This window comes from Euprymna scolopes, chromosome 35 (genome assembly GCF_053919585.1).
Source record: "Euprymna scolopes isolate OS-2025 chromosome 35, ASM5391958v1, whole genome shotgun sequence".
NCBI lineage: Eukaryota > Metazoa > Mollusca > Cephalopoda > Sepiida > Sepiolidae > Euprymna > Euprymna scolopes.
In genome coordinates this window covers 28614768-28632450 of record NC_136516.1, presented here as the reverse complement: position 1 = coordinate 28632450, position 17683 = coordinate 28614768, and the positions used below count along the sequence as shown (strand labels likewise).

The following is a 17683-nucleotide window of genomic DNA, read 5'->3' as shown; positions in this document are numbered from 1 at the left end:
ATATATATATATATATATATATATATATATATATATATATATATATATATATATATAACTACTTCATTCATTCACATAAATTTAATATACGAAAGTATAGATTTATGCGCAAACTTAAAGTATTTACTTCAAAAGTGCTCAATACGTAGGTAGAGCTAGTTAGTAATTTATAAAATATATATGGCGATTAAGCTACACTGAATATTCTGCGTTTCATCCAACTATAGGATTCGTCAGGCTTATGCGCATAAGCCTGACGAATCCTATAGTTGGATGAAATGCAGAATATTCAGTGTAGCTTAATCGCCATATATATTTATATATATATATATATATATATATATATATATATATATATATATATATATATATCAGAAGATATGCCAAGAAAGTTCTTGCGGTTTTTAACTTTTAAATTCAGATTAACATATTTCGGCTCAAACAAATGTTTATTAGTTGAAATAAGCACCATCAGAATCAACACACTTTTGCCAATGCAAAACAAGTGTATTTATGCCAGTAACGTAAAAATCTTGCGTTCTGGTAGCGATGAAGCCGCTGAAGGCGTTTTTAATATCGCTTGGGTTTTTGAAGCATTTCTCATGCAGAAAGTTGTCGAGATGCTTGAAAAAGGTGTAGTTGGTAGTTGAGAGGTCTGGAGAGTATGGCGGATGAGGCAAAGTTTCGCAGCCCAATCCGTTCAACTTCATATCGAGTGTATAATAGTATACACTGCATATTCATAGATGTATACACATCCGTGAATACTTGTATGAAGTCATTTGTACCCAGGTGTCATCCCCCACATTTAACAAAAGGGTTGTGTCTTTTGAAGTATAAGCAACAAAGAATTAAAAAATACTTGTCAGGGGATGCTAAGAAAGACGCCAAATGATCCATGCATATACACACATGAACCTACGCGCACTCACGTGTATAAATATAGAAATATATGTGTATGATCGGTGTCTAGGTTTAGGAGTGAATCACACACATGCCTAACTTTATATAGATAGAGACGACAACATTAGATAGAAGATAGAGAACCGGATGTATTCGCATTTATGATTACATTTGGACCTTATAAAAATATTCTAAATGTAATATTTAAATTGAAATTATATCACACCATTTTATATTCCATATGTTTTATCATACAAATGCAAGCAGAGTCGGTGAGCCTGAGGAGGTGACGTTGCAGGTTTGATCCGGCCTGCGGGTCCTAGTTTGATGACCCCTGACATAAACAAACAATTTAGAAAACTTTGAAGTGATAATCCATGAATATTACTTATGGTTAACTTTTTAAAAGAAAGGCAACACTCAAAAAGTATGGGACGATATTCTAACGGAGTATAGAGACTTGACAGGCATCAATCGTCACCAAACGTGGTCAAAATTAGCAGTTAAATTCAAACTGATTCAATTGAGGGATATCTAAGTCAAAGTTGAAGGTCATAAAAAGGTGTAAGTCATAATTTTGAACGTAATTTCAGTTCAATTCATCGTTGAAACTCAATTTTTCTAAATTTGAATCTGAAGTCTTTTGATAACAATAACCTCTATGAAGCCTGATCAAACAAATATTTCTTGAATTATCAACGTTTCCATGGCATAACTTTGGAAATACTGCATACAATATGGAAAATTAAAGCCCCAGATAAGACTTTGGCCCAACCTGACATTGTTAGGCAGATGTATGTAGCCTAAAGACTGATTTATACGATTGTTTTAATATTTATTACAGTTTCTCTTTCATCTTGGATACGCTCCCTTCATTAGTAATCGCTTACTCTCTTTGGTATTTTTCCATCGCATAAAGATATAGCACAAACCAGAAGGTAGAAATAGGAAAAGGTTAGCATACTCAAGAGGGTGCCCTTTTATTTTTTTTCTTCAGAGTAACCACTTATCAAGGCCCGAAAACCACTCGAGGATAAGGGCTAATAAATGTAAGCTAGTAATGTAGTAATCGCTAATGGTGTAAATTGGGTAGAATTTTTTAATCCACAAAAGTAGCCATGAATAATTTCATCACCATTTCCCGATGAGGGCGCCTCAGCTGATTGACAATAAACAAACCGTTTCTCAAAGAGAGAAGGTAAAGCCTGGAGGGGGGAGCACTTCTTAAGACAGAACAGGAACATACCTCACCCCAACACTGTTAAACTGATTGTTGAGGACGTTATCATTAATTGGAATGAAGAAAAAAAATTTTCTTCTGTATTTATTTTCTTTTCACTGGAGGAAGAGTTATTTCACTTTGGTTAGTGGCTGGACAACAGGAAACATGATAACATCAAAAAAAATGTGTGTACATCTTGATGACATTAAATGATATAAGTGCTCATTTGAGCCCCAAATAGTGAATTTTGTTTTTTTAATTTTAGATATTATGCATTCAAAGTTATGCCAATTTAAAAAATACCAAGTTTGTGGGTGTTTGATGTATATGTTTAAGTTTTAGCTGGATATACAAACAGACATTTGCTTTTTATATATTAATAAATATTTTAACACGTGCAATAATAAACATAGAAATAATAAATGCAACTTACATAATCACTGTATAATCCCAAATCATGAAAAGGGTTGACAGCAATAATAATTTCACCACATTTTGTCTGAAATAAGAAAATAATGTAAAATAATGATTAATAAATATAGTCAATTCTCCTTTACAATTGCGAATTTTGGACAGTAATTTGTTTCTTGTTCACAGCCCTGGTCAGACAGATAATGGATCTTTTTAAAATATAAACAATGGTACTAACTTTATTTTAAGAGCATAATTACCATTGAATTATAATTGGGCCAAGTTCATTAAAAGTTGTCGTCATACATACGCACACATATTCTTCAATTCCATTCTTTTCATTTCTTGCTTCACATTGTCTAATTTCCCTTCTTGGAGGAGGATTTGTACATTCCATGTCCCGATTCAAATGTCGCAAACCAAGAAGAGAATCGCGATAGTAAAATATAGCGTGGAGTGCATTTTACAAAACAAACAAAACTGAACACAAAAATCAACATACGTACATATGGTTAATTCTCCTATATGGTTGCAAATGTGATAGTAACGAAAGCGGCTAAAAGTCGTCTGGAAGCAGCAAAAATATGGTTTTTAAGGAGAATTCTATGAATCTTATGGACAGAAAGGAAAACAAATAAAGAAGTCATGTGTAAGGCAGAGTATAGCAGATCACTATTCGATACCGTCCACACCAGATAGTTAAAGTTCTTCAGCCATTTAATGTGAACGAACGGCTTGGTAAAAAGTCTGATGTTAGGAAAAATAACTGGAAAAAAGAACGGGGGAAGACAAGAAACAAAGTTCACTGACAATCTCGACAGGGTCACTGGAAACACGACTAAAGACCAAATTAGTGTTGAGACGATTAATCGGAAGTGGAATCGTGAATTGGTAAAATCGGAACTTAAGGGGTATTCGAATCGATATTGGAATAAAAAAAAAATGTGCACATTTTTTTATGCCAAAAAAGATTCTTTTAATTGTGTTTTTTTTATTTGAATTTGTTTAAAGCAAAATCTTCCACTGTTGATAGTAATGTTAAACATTTATTGATTTAAAAATACTAGGAAAAAAATTTATAAATCATCCCTGACAAGTGTATTTTTATGCTTGAGAAAATATCTGGACATTTAACGTGTGTTTTTACAATAATCGGGAAAAAATAAAAACTCTATACTTGAATATTAAGAGATCAATAAAGAATCAGAATCGGTAATTGTATTAGAATCGGGAAAAATATTGGAATCGTCTCATTAGAAAGACCTAATGCAGGGGATACTGGACAGCCATGATCATTGATTTCTGTAATAATAAGTCGTGCATGCGTGGTCATTCTCTGGTGCTGCATGTGAGATGACACCACAAAAAATAGTGAAGAAATGATGAATGTGAGAAATGTGAAAGGGCCAACGTTGATTTCACATTTTCGCCAAATTTCAGAAAAATCTAATGGATGAATCAAGTTATGGAGCAAAAGTGTCTTTTTTGGCCATTTTGGGGCATTTTTTAATCTCTTTTGAGCCCCTGGGGAATTTTCACAAAAAAAAAAAATTTTTTACTGTGCACATCTATTTAATGAAATACAATTTCTGGCAAAATTTCAGGAAAAACTAATGGACGGTTATCTGGCAATCGTCCATACTAACGGACGCACAGACAGACGCATGGATGCCACTGAAAACATAGGTTTCTCTCTGATAAATCAGGAGACCAGAAAGTACTTACAAATGTTCAGTCAGTTAGGTTTGGCAAATATTGGTTTGAGTTATTAAAAAGAAAAATTAATTTCCAATATATTTCATCGAATTTCATATTTAATCCAATCAACAGTTTTTATTTGGCTTACTAATATCATAAAGTGTGTCGGAGGAGCTAACACCCCTGCAGTCCTAAGTCCTCTTCCTGTCACCAATGGCACCACGAAAAAATAAAATTGGTTCACATATTTTTTTTAATAATTTGCAACGATTAATAGCTCAAATAATATTTTTTTTCTCTTTTACAATTATTCTTAATTAAAATAATATGTTTTTTTATACAATTTTTCATGTCCTAAAGTTTTTTTTTTCTTTTCGGTCAAAGAAACCGTATTTCAGTGAGGTACATTATTAATGAAAAAAAGACTCCCAGACAACACTGAGAGGAGACATCTAGTATGGTATGCTGGGATTAAACCTTGTTAATCCTGCCTAACTGACCTTCAAAACTTAACATTGACAATCTGTTCCGGCCAAGTAACCTTTTACAAACGCCTACATGTTTCAATACAGATGAAAAGATTTCACAAGAAACTATGAATTCCATCTTTCATTTATTTATAGAATTTCAGATTCTTTTTTTTTTTTTTTTTTTTTTCATCTCGTGTTTATTTTATCTTTAGTCTGGGAAACAAAGAATGGTTTCTTGGTGAGATTCCAACAGTTCCAGTGGGAAAGTCCACATAAATGAGACATCACGTGAATTACAGGTGGGGTGAGAAATTCAGGTTTTCACAAAGATTTTTATTTGCGAATGTTTACTTGTGTACACAAAATCTTCATAGTTCTGAATACAAAACGAAAATAATGGCCTTCCTCAAGATGTGTCTAGTAAAATGTCCAATGGATAAAGTTTTAAGTTCTTCAGGAGGTTAACGGTTCAATCCTCACTACCGGCGATACTAAGGATTAAATAAAAGGTTCCATACGAATTTCTGTACAGATTCCCAAGTTCAACTTATCTTAAAATCCCCACCCTTCACAAAAATGCCACCCATCCATGAAATCATTAACAATAATCACCATCTTTTTCTGCAGCTTAACCATATTTGGTACAGACAACCTACAATCTATACCTGCCTTGTCCTCCAAGTTTCAAGCATAAATGTCCAACAGTCTTTATTATTATTATTATCATTATTATTACTATTATTATTATCATTATTATTATTATTATTATTAAATGATATGCAGTCAACACTGATGATCGTCTCATTCAATGATTCTGAATAGGTTTTATGTAACATAATATACGTTTGTGCATGGGACCCACACGTTGTATGCAGTCTCTGTTGAAAAGGAGACCAAGACAAAGAATAACTCGCCCTCACTTTTTCATGTAATGATATTTATTTCCAGGTATTTTCCCGAATAAACCCTGATCGTGTTCCTTCTCTATGACTCTCGAACGTCATCCATTTCTCTAACGTGATCGTCTTCTCTAATAGGCTCTCTCTCTCTCTCTCTCTCTCTCTCTCTCTCTCTCTCCCTCTCCTTTTTATAGTCTTTTTTCATTTTCCTTACTGTGACGTCATTTCACACACGGCTCAGTATTTGCATATAGCGGCCATACGCACGTCCATGTTACATTCACACTTATCAGAATTTAACCGTCTCCCTCCCGGTTTTTTCTTTTTATCTGTAAGATTATCTCAAAGATAATGTCTATCAAAGACATTGCCAATTCTTAAATCGAAGATGGCCATCACAGCTAAAATCAGGACAGTGCTAAGAGATGGGTGTGCCAGAATTATTGATAGTTTTGCATATCGTCTCTGGGTGTGTTCATTATTGAATGGTGATAAAACAAAGACTGTTGAACATTTAGGATTGAAACTTGGTGGATAAGTCAGGCAAAGCTTGAAGTTTATCTTTACCAAGGATGGTTGGATTGCAGAAACGATTGTGAATTCATTAGCATTTCCATTAGCCGGATTTTTAGAGAGGGTCTTCCTGTATTTTAAACTTAAATTTTAAAGATTAAATAAAATTGTTATTTCAAATTTAAGCATGACAGACCAAATAAAATGCTATTTCAAACTTAAATATGACAGACCATCTACGGCAACACATCAAAGGCTGTAAATGACAAAGTTCTCTCTGATTCTCTCTCCTCTGATCTCGAGCGCGTGGTTCAGTGGGGGAAGACATGGCTGGTTACCTTTAATACATCTAAAACCAAACTCCTATCTTTACATCATCAACGCTCTGATCCCCATCTGGCATCAATTGAAATGGATGGCTCTCGTCTAGGAGAAGCCCCGTGTTTTGACAAGTTTCTGGGTTTGTCCTTTACTCCTGATCTGAAATGGAACACAGACATCAAGTCTGTTGCCAAGGTCGCTGGAAAGATGGCGGGATCCTTCTACCGCTCCAGAAGATATCTCACTACTGATGCAATTCTCTATCTATATAAAAGCCAAGTGCGTCCAAGGATGGAATACTGTTGCCACATCTGGGCAGGAGCTGCTAAAAACAGCCTATCCTGCCTTGAGGGAGTACAAAATAGACTTCATGGCTTAGTGGGGGATGCCCTTTTCTCTACCCTGCAACTTCTCTCCCACAGAAGAGACGTTGCAAGCCTATCCTTGTTTTATCATTATTTCCATGGCAGGTGCTCGTCTGAACTCCAATCTCTGGTCCCCCCCCCCCTCTCCAATCTTTCACGAAAAACACCCGTCTAGCTGAATCCACTGTGAAAAATTTCCCCTACTCTTTATCTGTGCCTAAATCAAAACGCGGATTCCATGAACAAAGCTTCTTTCTTAGAACTGCACTCCTGTGGAACTCTGTTCCGTCTGCCTGCTTCCTACCTGACTACAACTTGGATGTCTTCAAGTCCAACGTTAACAAATTCCTAATGAACCGCCCCCACACACAGGCACAGATAAAGAGTGGAGAAAATTATTGACAGTGATTTCAGCTAACCGGGTGTTTTTCATGAAAGATTGGCGAGGGAGGACCAGAGATTGGAGCTCAGACGAGCACTTGCCATGGAAATAATGATAAAACAAAGACAAGCTCGCAATGTCTCTTCTGTGGGAGAGAGGTTGTAGGGAAGAGAAAAGGGCATCCCCCACTCTGACAGTTTTATTAAATCAAAGATTAGATTGAAGCTTTTAACTCTAGAGAATGTCTCTTCATTCTCTTCTCCTATTAATGTTGATGTTCCTTAAGACTTTATTCTCGGACCAACTGTTTCTTTTCTACGTCAATTATCTTCCAGGGAATATTATTCAGAAAATTAATATCCATCCTGATCCTTTCAGTTCTCATGTTGCTTTGAACCCATCTCCCTTGGATCAGTTAAAATACACAGCGATTCTAAGAATTTTTATTTTTTACTCACGTCCATCCCTTACAAGGCATATCGCCACTTAGGCATAAAGAGCTACGATTTAGGACCATGCCTAGGAAAGATAAACAAAATGCCGGTTTACATTACATTTAAATTTCTGCATATCAGTACAGTCAGGGAAGCAGGCAGCAGGAAGGGAATTTCAAAGTCTAGCTGTTAAATAAAGAAGCTATTAGAGTAGAAAGCTTTCTGGTATTTAAGGACCTCAACAGTGAAGTGGTGAGATTTTGTTGCTAAGCGTGTGTTTGTCGGAGATATGTACATCAAGGGGTACAAGTACAACGAGTTCATCAGAGCACATTTCATTAAAAACATTTATAAAACAGACACAGGGATGCAATATTGCGGCAATGGGACAGAGGTTGGAGCTTAGTTGACAAAGTGGGATATATTAGATTGAAAACTGTTGAAAATGGCTTGTTTCATTTAATCCTGTTAATACTCAGCTCGTGCCTTTCAATCGTAGGTGTGTCCCTTTTCTTCCTGAGATTCTCAAGGATGGCTTCATTTTTGAGGAGAAATCAACTCTGAAACTTTTGGGTCCTTCTTTCTTATCAAATCTTTCTTGGAGTTCATATATTAGATCCATTGCTCTTTCTGCTTCTCATAAAATCGTTTCTCTCTATCGCTTTGAACACTTACTCACGTCTGATTTGAGAATTCTTGATTAGGTTCAGAAACGTATTTGTAATTTGATTTCTTCTTCTCTGCAACCTCTCTTTTGCAGATGTGATGTTGCTAGTCTCAGTCTTTTTTATAAATATCATTATAGCATGTGTTCTTCGGAATTGTGTGATCTATTTCCTGCTTCTTTTGTTTCAGCTCGTTTGACTCGTTGGTCTATTGGTCTCCATTAATTCGTTGCTTTGATACCTAATTGTAATATAGCTTACTATTTCAGTAGCTTTTTTTCCAAAAACTACAAGCTTGTGGAACTCTCTACCTGCCGACTGTTTTCCTCCTAGCTATAACTTTTTTTTTTCAAGACTAAGGTCAGTAGGTATCTTCAGTCTTTCCAACAATCAGCTTTCATTCTTGTTAGCTTCTTATATCAAATGGTTTCACACCTTGTCTGGTGCATTTTCATATTTCTTTTTTTTTTCTTTTTTTTGATCACGAATAATTGACATACAACCCTGACTACAGCCACCCTCTGCCGAGCCTTTATGGCGACTACAATTTGGGTAGAGTCTGGGTTGTCAGTAACTTGAGCCAGTCTTGCTCTACTGCAGGGAAATTTGTATGCATCTATACCTGTCACATCATAAACACATTTAACTTCAAACAATTTTTTTTTTTTTAAGAGAGAAGCAGATTTTTTTCTCGTTCAGAAATATTTTTCATTTTATTTTTAATTTATTTACTTGTCCCAACTATGGGTTAAATAGAATACGACTTAAAAAACAAATATACTATATTAAAAAATCGTTCTTCAAAATCACCAGATTCGGCATTAAATAACCTGAAAAGGGTTGATATGCCGTAAAACAAAACAACCAACCAACCAACCAACCTCCTTTAAAAAATGACGGGAATGAGAGAAAAATATGCTTCGCCAGTGTTCTATTTGGGACATAATTTGTAGAGACACTGTGTAAGAAGTTGAGCAGCAAGGTATCTGTTCAAATTACACTTGAACTTCTGCATGTCAATACAGTCAGGGAAGCAGAATCCCAGGAAGGAATTCCAAAGTCTAGCAGTCCGAGGGAAGAAATTATTAGAGTAGAAGGCTTTCCAGCATCTAGCGATCTCTACTTTTTTTTTTTAATTACATTTTCACCCCAAACAAGGCACATTGCCACTTTGGTAAAGAGGCTACTATCAGGGGCAACAACTACTGGGGTACTATGTTGGGATTTGGGCAGCAAGATGTCTGTTCACATTACACTTGAACTTCTACATATCAGTACAGTTGGGGAAGCAGGGACCTGGAATGAAATTCCAGACTTTAGCGGTTCTGAGGAAGAAACTACTGGAGTAGAAAGATCTTTTACATCTAGGGATCTCTACTGTATGGGGGTGGGATTTAGCTGCCTGTCGGGTTTGTCAAGGGTGTCTACGTCGTGGGGGCACAAGTGCTTGCAGTTCGCCAGAGCATTCACCATTAAAATACTTGTAGAACAGGCAGAGGGATGCAATATTTCGTTGATGGGACAGAGGCTGAAGCTTAGATGCCAGTTCAGGGCCTATCAGATTGGCGACTCTCTTTTGAACCTTGTCTAGGAGCGAGAGACTAGCAGCAGATGCACCAGCCCAAATGTGACAGCAATACTCCATACATGGGCGAATGGTGACCTTATAGAGGTACAGGATACTTTTGGGTGTTAGTAGTTTTCTAGCACGGTAGAGAGAGCCTACCTTCTTTGCAGCGGCCCTGCCAATGCTTTCAATGTAATTGTTCCAACTCATGTTTCCTGTGAACGTTAGGCCAAGCAGTTTGAAAGATGTACTCCCAGATAAAGAGTCGTTGGCCATTGCTATTGGTGGCAGAGAAGGTTTCTTGTAATTATTGAAGGAAACCAGTTTAGTTTTGGCAGCATTGAATGTGACCATCCATTTTTGTCCCCATTCCACTACAGATTGGAGGTCATTCTCTAGTGTTTTTGCCATTTCTTTAGATATGTGTTCATTTGCTTTCCTGTCATGCCTGCTACAGAGTGTGGTGTCATCAGTATATATACTCATCTGAGAGGCAATTTTGTCAGGGAGGTCATTAATTAATATTAGGAACAATAGAGGTCCAAGGATAGACCCTTGAGGCACTCCCGCATTTATATCATATTGTTTAGATGTACGACCGTCGAGGACAACCTGGATTTTTCTCTTACCTGCTGTGCAGAGGTGGGATATTACTGCTTATCGAGTTTGTCGGGGGTATTTATGTCGAGAGGGTATAAGGATTTAGAGTTTGTCAGTGCACATACCATTAAAATACTTGTAAAATAGGCACAGGGATGCAAAATTTCGTTATAACAGCGGTAATAATAATTAGAAATAGAAGGCAATAAGGAATGTATCGGTATTGATGATAACTGATAATAATAATTTTTTCTATCAATAATTATATTGATTATTCGTGTATAGATAACCATAACGACCGATCTGGAAGTACCCATGTATACATATATATATATATATATATATATATATATATATATATATATATATATATATATATATATATACTTGTTTATTGTTATATAAACATGCTCACATCCCGCTGCTACAAATAGCCACTTGTTTCAATCAAACAACAGATATCATCAGGCAGCGACTTGACTATTCAAAAGTTCAATGAATAATTAGCCACTTGTTTCAATCAAACAACAGATATCATCAGGCAGCGACTTGACTATTCAAAAGTTCAATGAATAATCTAGATTATTCATTGAACTTTTGAATAGTCAAGTCGCTGCCTGATGATATCTGTTGTTTGATTGAAACAAGTCGCTGCCTGATGATATCTGTTGTTTGATTGAAACAAGTGGCTATTTGTAGCAGCGGGATGTGAGCATGTTTATATAACAATAAACAAGTATTATCAGCTCTTTTTATTGAGCACTATCTAACAACCTCGTTGAATTCATTAGTCCATTACTTTTGAATATAAAAAAACCCGAGTATATATATATATATATATATATATATATATATATATATATATATATATATATATATATTAGTGATGGGACGATCCCAATATTTTTCCCGATTTCAATACAAGTACCGATTCTGTACTAAATCCCGATTCCGATACAATTACTGATTCCGATTCCGATTCTTTATAAATTTCTAAATATTCTACTATAAACGTGTTATTTAGTCCCAATTACTGTAAAAACACATACTACATGTGCATGTATTTTCTCAATTGTAAAAACACAATTGTGAGGGGATTATCTAGAGATTTTAGTCTTACTGGAAGTTTAAACCAATAGTTATTATTTTTTTATTACTACAAGCAGATGATTTATAAAAACAAAATCAAATAGATAATTAAAGGAATCGGTGTTAGCATCGGAAAATAGGCTCCAATTTTTCCGATTTCGATACGGATTCCAATACCCCAAAAAGCACTGATTTTTCTGATTCCCGATTCCGATTAATCGTCTCAACACTAATATATATATATATATATATATATATATATATATATATATATATATATATATATATATATATATATATATTCATTAGAAGTAGATTCAAATGAATATATTACAGAGTTAATCTCTAATTTATAATAAAAAACCATAATAAAATTTTAAATAATAACACAGAATGCAATCGGGGTAATAAAATAATAAAAACATGTAGTTGTATAGATAAAACTAAATGTCGCCTTCGCTATTGATGATAATGGATAATAGTAATTCTTTTTATTAATAATTATATTGATTATTCGTGTATAGATAACCATAACGACCGATCTGGAAGTACCCATATATATATATATATATATATATATATATATATATATATATATATATATATATATATATATATATATATATATATATATATATATATATAAATGAAATAAGAATTACAGTTAAGTTTACCAAAATGATCCAAGATGGCAAAACTAAAGTATATTATAAATATTAAAGAATTAATATTTATAAATTAATCTCAACCAGATGTAAAAGCTCGATAAAACCAAATAGGAGATAGAGCTTATAAGAACAAATAGTTAATAAAACATGTTAAAAAACACTTTGAAAAAGAGTTAAAAACATATTTAATTTTGAAAAGGAAACACTTAATAAGTGGATAGTCCTTAATCCGCGGAGTTTCGAAGAAATACTTTCCTTCTCATCAGAGAGTAGGAATTAGCAAAATGCGGGATAAAGTATTTCCTCGAAACTGCGTGGGTTAAGGATTATCCACTTATTTAGTGTTTCCTTTTTAAAATTAAATATTTTTTTAACTCTTTTTCAAAATGTTTTTAATATGTTTTATTAACTGTTTGTACTTATATATATATATATATATATATATATATATATATATATATGCTCTTATATATATATATATTATATATATTTTATATATATGTGTGTGTGTGTATATATATATATATAAAAGTACAAATCAGCTTGAAGAGTCCTATAGTGGATGAAACGCGGAATATTCAGTGTAGCTTAATCGCCATATATATTTTATAAATTACTAACTAGCTCTACCTACGTATTGAGAACTTTTGAAGTAAATACTTAAAGTTTACGCATAAATCTATACTTTCGTATATTAATTTTATGTAAGTAAATTAAGTAGTTATATATATATATATTATATATATATTATATATATTTTTATATATATATGTGTGTGTGTGTGTGTGTGTGTGTGTGTGTGTGTGTGTGTGTGTGTGTGTGTGTGTGTGTGTGTGTGTGTGATATAATCATTAGAAGTAGATTCAAACGAATATATTACAGAGTTAATTTCTATTCTATAAAAAAAAAAAACATAATAATAAAATTTTAAATAATAACACAGAATGCAATCAGGGTAATAAAATAAAAAAAACATGTAGTTGCATAGATAAATCTAAATGTCGCCTCAACGAAAACTGCCTAACAACCTCTGTTATGTATCTATATATGTTATGTATCTATATATGTTATGTATCTATATATTTTATGCATCTATATATGTTATATATCTATATATGTTATATATCTATATGTGTTATATATCTATATATGTTATATATCTATATATGTTATATATCTATATGTGTTATATATCTATATATGTTATATATCTATATATGTTATGTATCTATATATGTTATGTATCTATATATGTTATATATCTATATATGTTATATATCTATATATGTTATGTATCTATATATGTTGTATATCTATATATGTTATATATCTATATATGTTATATATCTATATGTGTTATATATCTATATATGTTATATATCTATATATGTTATATATCTATATATATTATATATCTATATATGTTATATATCTATATATGTTATGTATCTATATATGTTATGTATCTATATATGTTATATATCTATATATGTTATATATCTATATATGTTATATATCTATATATGTTATATATCTATATGTGTTATATATCTATATATGTTATATATCTATATATGTTATGTATCTATATATGTTATATATCTATATATATTATATATCTATATATGTTATATATCTATATATGTTATGTATCTATATATGTTATATATCTATATATGTTATATATCTATATATGTTATATATCTATATATGTTATATATCTATATATGTTATATATCTATATATTTTATGTATCTATATATGTTATGTATCTATATATGTTATATATCTATATATGTTATATATCTATATATTTTATGTATCTATATATATTATATATCTATATATGTTATATATCTATATATGTTATATATCTATATATGTTATATATCTATATATGTTATATATCTATATATTTTATGTATCTATATATGTTATGTATCTATATATGTTATATATCTATATATGTTATATATCTATATATTTTATGTATCTATATATATTATATATCTATATATGTTATATATCTATATATGTTATGTATCTATATATGTTATATATCTATATATGTTATATATCTATATATTTTATGTATCTATATATGTTATGTATCTATATATGTTATATATCTATATATGTTATGTATCTATATATGTTATATATCTATATATGTTATATATCTATATATGTTATGTATCTATATATGTTATGTATCTATATATGTTATATATCTATATATGTTATATATCTATATATTTTATGTATCTATATATGTTATATATCTATATATGTTATATATCTATATATGTTATGTATCTATATATGTTATGTATCTATATATGTTATATATCTATATATGTTATATATCTATATATGTTATATATCTATATATGTTATGTATCTATATATGTTATATATCTATATATGTTATATATCTATATATGTTATATTTCTATATATGTTATATATCTATATATGTTATATATCTATATATGTTATGTATCTATATATGTTATATATCTATATATGTTATGTATCTAGCTAACATTAGAGCAAAGGTAGACCCCGCCACTTACATATTCTACATAATTCAAACTAGCAATACTTTTATGCAAAGATATACTGGCCATAAAAGTTCCTTCCTGAATCCAAATCATAGTGATAAGTAGGGTGAGGACAACAGCATATTCTTCTCATTGTTTTGACTCTCGAGTGTATATCCATTGATATCTTATATGCTTTTAGAAAGAATGATGTGATATTTGGTTGATTAACTGGGTTAATAACTGTATCGGATATATACTCGAGAGTCAAAACAATGAAAAGAATATGCTGTTGTCATAGCCCTTGTGATAAGGCATCATTTGTTGTATATTACATTGAACTAACAAGAAACAACTTAACACCAATTGTTAACTGGGAAATCCTACCCCCCCCCCAAAAAAAAACAGAACTTATCAATCACTCAATTCTCCTTGTTTTTTGTTTTTTTGCTTAAATGAAAAACTCTTTATCACGAAATTTCCAGACAGTGATAAACTCTTAAATAAGAAACAGGAAATATCAATAAATTGTAGGCACTACAAATCAAACCTCCTTTTTCGCTTACGAACTACTTCCCTTTAATCCTTATCAAACACGCTTCTAATACTACCTACATTAATATCCTATAGGAATGCACCTGTTCAAAATCTAAATCTTCAAAATAAATTAATATTTGCTAAATTCACAACTACACCATCTTTGTCACCTAACCCGCCCGTGAAAATCATTCCATACGACCATACCCATTACTTACAAACACTTTTTCTACATACTTCGAATATTTAACTATTTCCCTTAATCCATCCACTTTACGATTGGTACTTGGCATATGCATGTATGTTATATCCCTGATAAATTCTCCCTCAAACTTTGTTAATGATGTTTACCCGTAATAGATTTATTCAACGAAATTAAGCTTATGTGTATGCATATTGCTGTCCATGCCTGAACTCTGATACTACATTTGGTACAGCTTAATCCAAACAATAAAAAAATACAATTATAGATTAGCATAAACTTAAACCATAATTGTGAACTTTTTGCTTTAATTGAAATTAACAGTTTTTTCGGTGCTTCTACAGAATCGGGACGAGATTTTTTAGTTGATAAATGGAGTTTCAGATAAAAACAATGTTTTCAACTAATTTTATGTCAATTCTAATAAGTTTCAATGGAAGCTTCCAAATTTTGCAGTTGAAATTACTCGAATATTACTTAATTATTAAACAAAACAACTTTAATCATGTTAGCAGGTGAAAATTTTCCGCCATCTTGTTTTAAACCAAAACATAAAATTACCCCCTTTTTGAATTCCCATGTGTTTTACGATCTTCTTCATCAAATTCTACTTTTTATTTTCTTTAATAAATAATTTTCTACCTTATAGGTTTTCGTAATTTTTGGAAATAATCATCTTCAAAATACGAGGTATATGTAGATACCTTTGTTTTAATGTAAAATTCAGTTTTACGAATTCCGAAATCTCGTCCCAATAATGTAGAAGCGCCATTTTTTCTACTATATTAAAAGCTTTAATAATAATTTCTCAATCGCCAACATTAAGCTTGGACTAGTTTTAACAATCACCAGGTACATTATAAATTTAAACAGTAAAGAATATACACCGTTATGTAACATAAATTTAGAGACTAACTCTGTAATATATTTATTTAAATCTACTCCTAATGATTATATATATATATATATATATATATATATATATATATATAATGTTCGTATGCATATATGTATATGTGGGTACTTCCAGATTGGTTGTTATGACAATCTATACATGAATAATCAATATAATTATCAATAAAAAGAATTATTATTATCAATTATCATCACTACCATAGTAACTAACCCGACGCCGTCCTCATTGCCATCTACCTTTAATTAGTATTTCCACAGTTATAGCAAATAAATAAGCATGGAGGTTTTGGTAATTATATACATTTTGAGAATACAACTTCTAAAACTAAAAGTAGCAAATAAATAAAAAATAAAAATAAATAAATACTAGTGGATATGATTAATTAAAACTGATTAAAAAGCTCACTGAATGTCTGAATACGCTTTATGTAAAGTTTCAAATGTTTAGACCCAAAATTGGCTAAATAATTTGTTAGAGACCGCAAAAGTCAAATATTTTGAACTTTCTCCCCTTGTCAGCCGAATTTTCGGCCAATAAACCATTAAAAAGCTTGCCCTATGTCTGAATACACTTTATGTAAAATTTCAAATGTTTAGACCAAAAAGTGGCTAAGTAATTTGGTAGAGACTGCAGAGATCAATCTTTTTAGTTTAACCCAATTTTGACCCCTGACATTTATTGTTTTGAGCTCAAATCCAATTAAAAAGTTTGATCCATGTCCTAGTAACCTACATTTAAAATTTAGACTCAAAATTGGCATAGGAGTTTAGTAGAGTTTTCAAATGTCAAATCGTTGAACTTTAACCTCTTGACAGCCAAACTTCTGGCCAAAAACCGATTAAAAAGATTTCCCAAATCTCAATACCCTTTATGTCAAATCTCGAGTCTGTAAACTGAAAATTGACAAAGGATTTTGGTAGGGAAATGTACACACACAGACACACACACAGACACAGACAATTTCACTTTTGCTTTTACTGTTTTTAAAAGAGCCCCCCCACACACACACACACACTTACCGTCACCCAGGAAAATGTATTTGTATAAAAAAAATAAAACTACAAAAATATTAATATTTACCTATTTATATAAATAAATGTAAAAGTTTTGTCTTGTGTTTATATGAAATTTTTGAACGAAATATTTATGCAAAATTTTGGTTTACAGTAACGACTTTTCTGAAGTTCTAGTGTACTGAAGAAGGTGGCATTCCTATGAAATAACGTCTGGATCGGTAAAGTTTTAAAAAATAGAAAGAAGATAATTATATGATTCATG

The 17683-nt window shown here is 31.6% G+C and overlaps 1 protein-coding gene across 3 annotated transcripts in view; it reads right to left on the bottom strand.

Moving 5' to 3' along the window:
- The window catches only part of LOC145259769 (chitin synthase chs-2-like), a 298156-nt gene that overhangs the window by 218098 nt on the left and 62375 nt on the right, over nt 1–17683 (bottom strand). For all 3 annotated transcript variants that reach the window (XR_013864204.1, XM_080117512.1, XM_080117511.1), the window contains exon 2: nt 2559–2624. Coding sequence is in view for 2 of the 3 variants with exons in the window: in XM_080117512.1 (XP_079973638.1) it covers nt 2559–2624 (66 nt within the window). In the remaining variant the exon portion in view is untranslated. The remainder of the gene's footprint in view (nt 1–2558; nt 2625–17683) is intronic.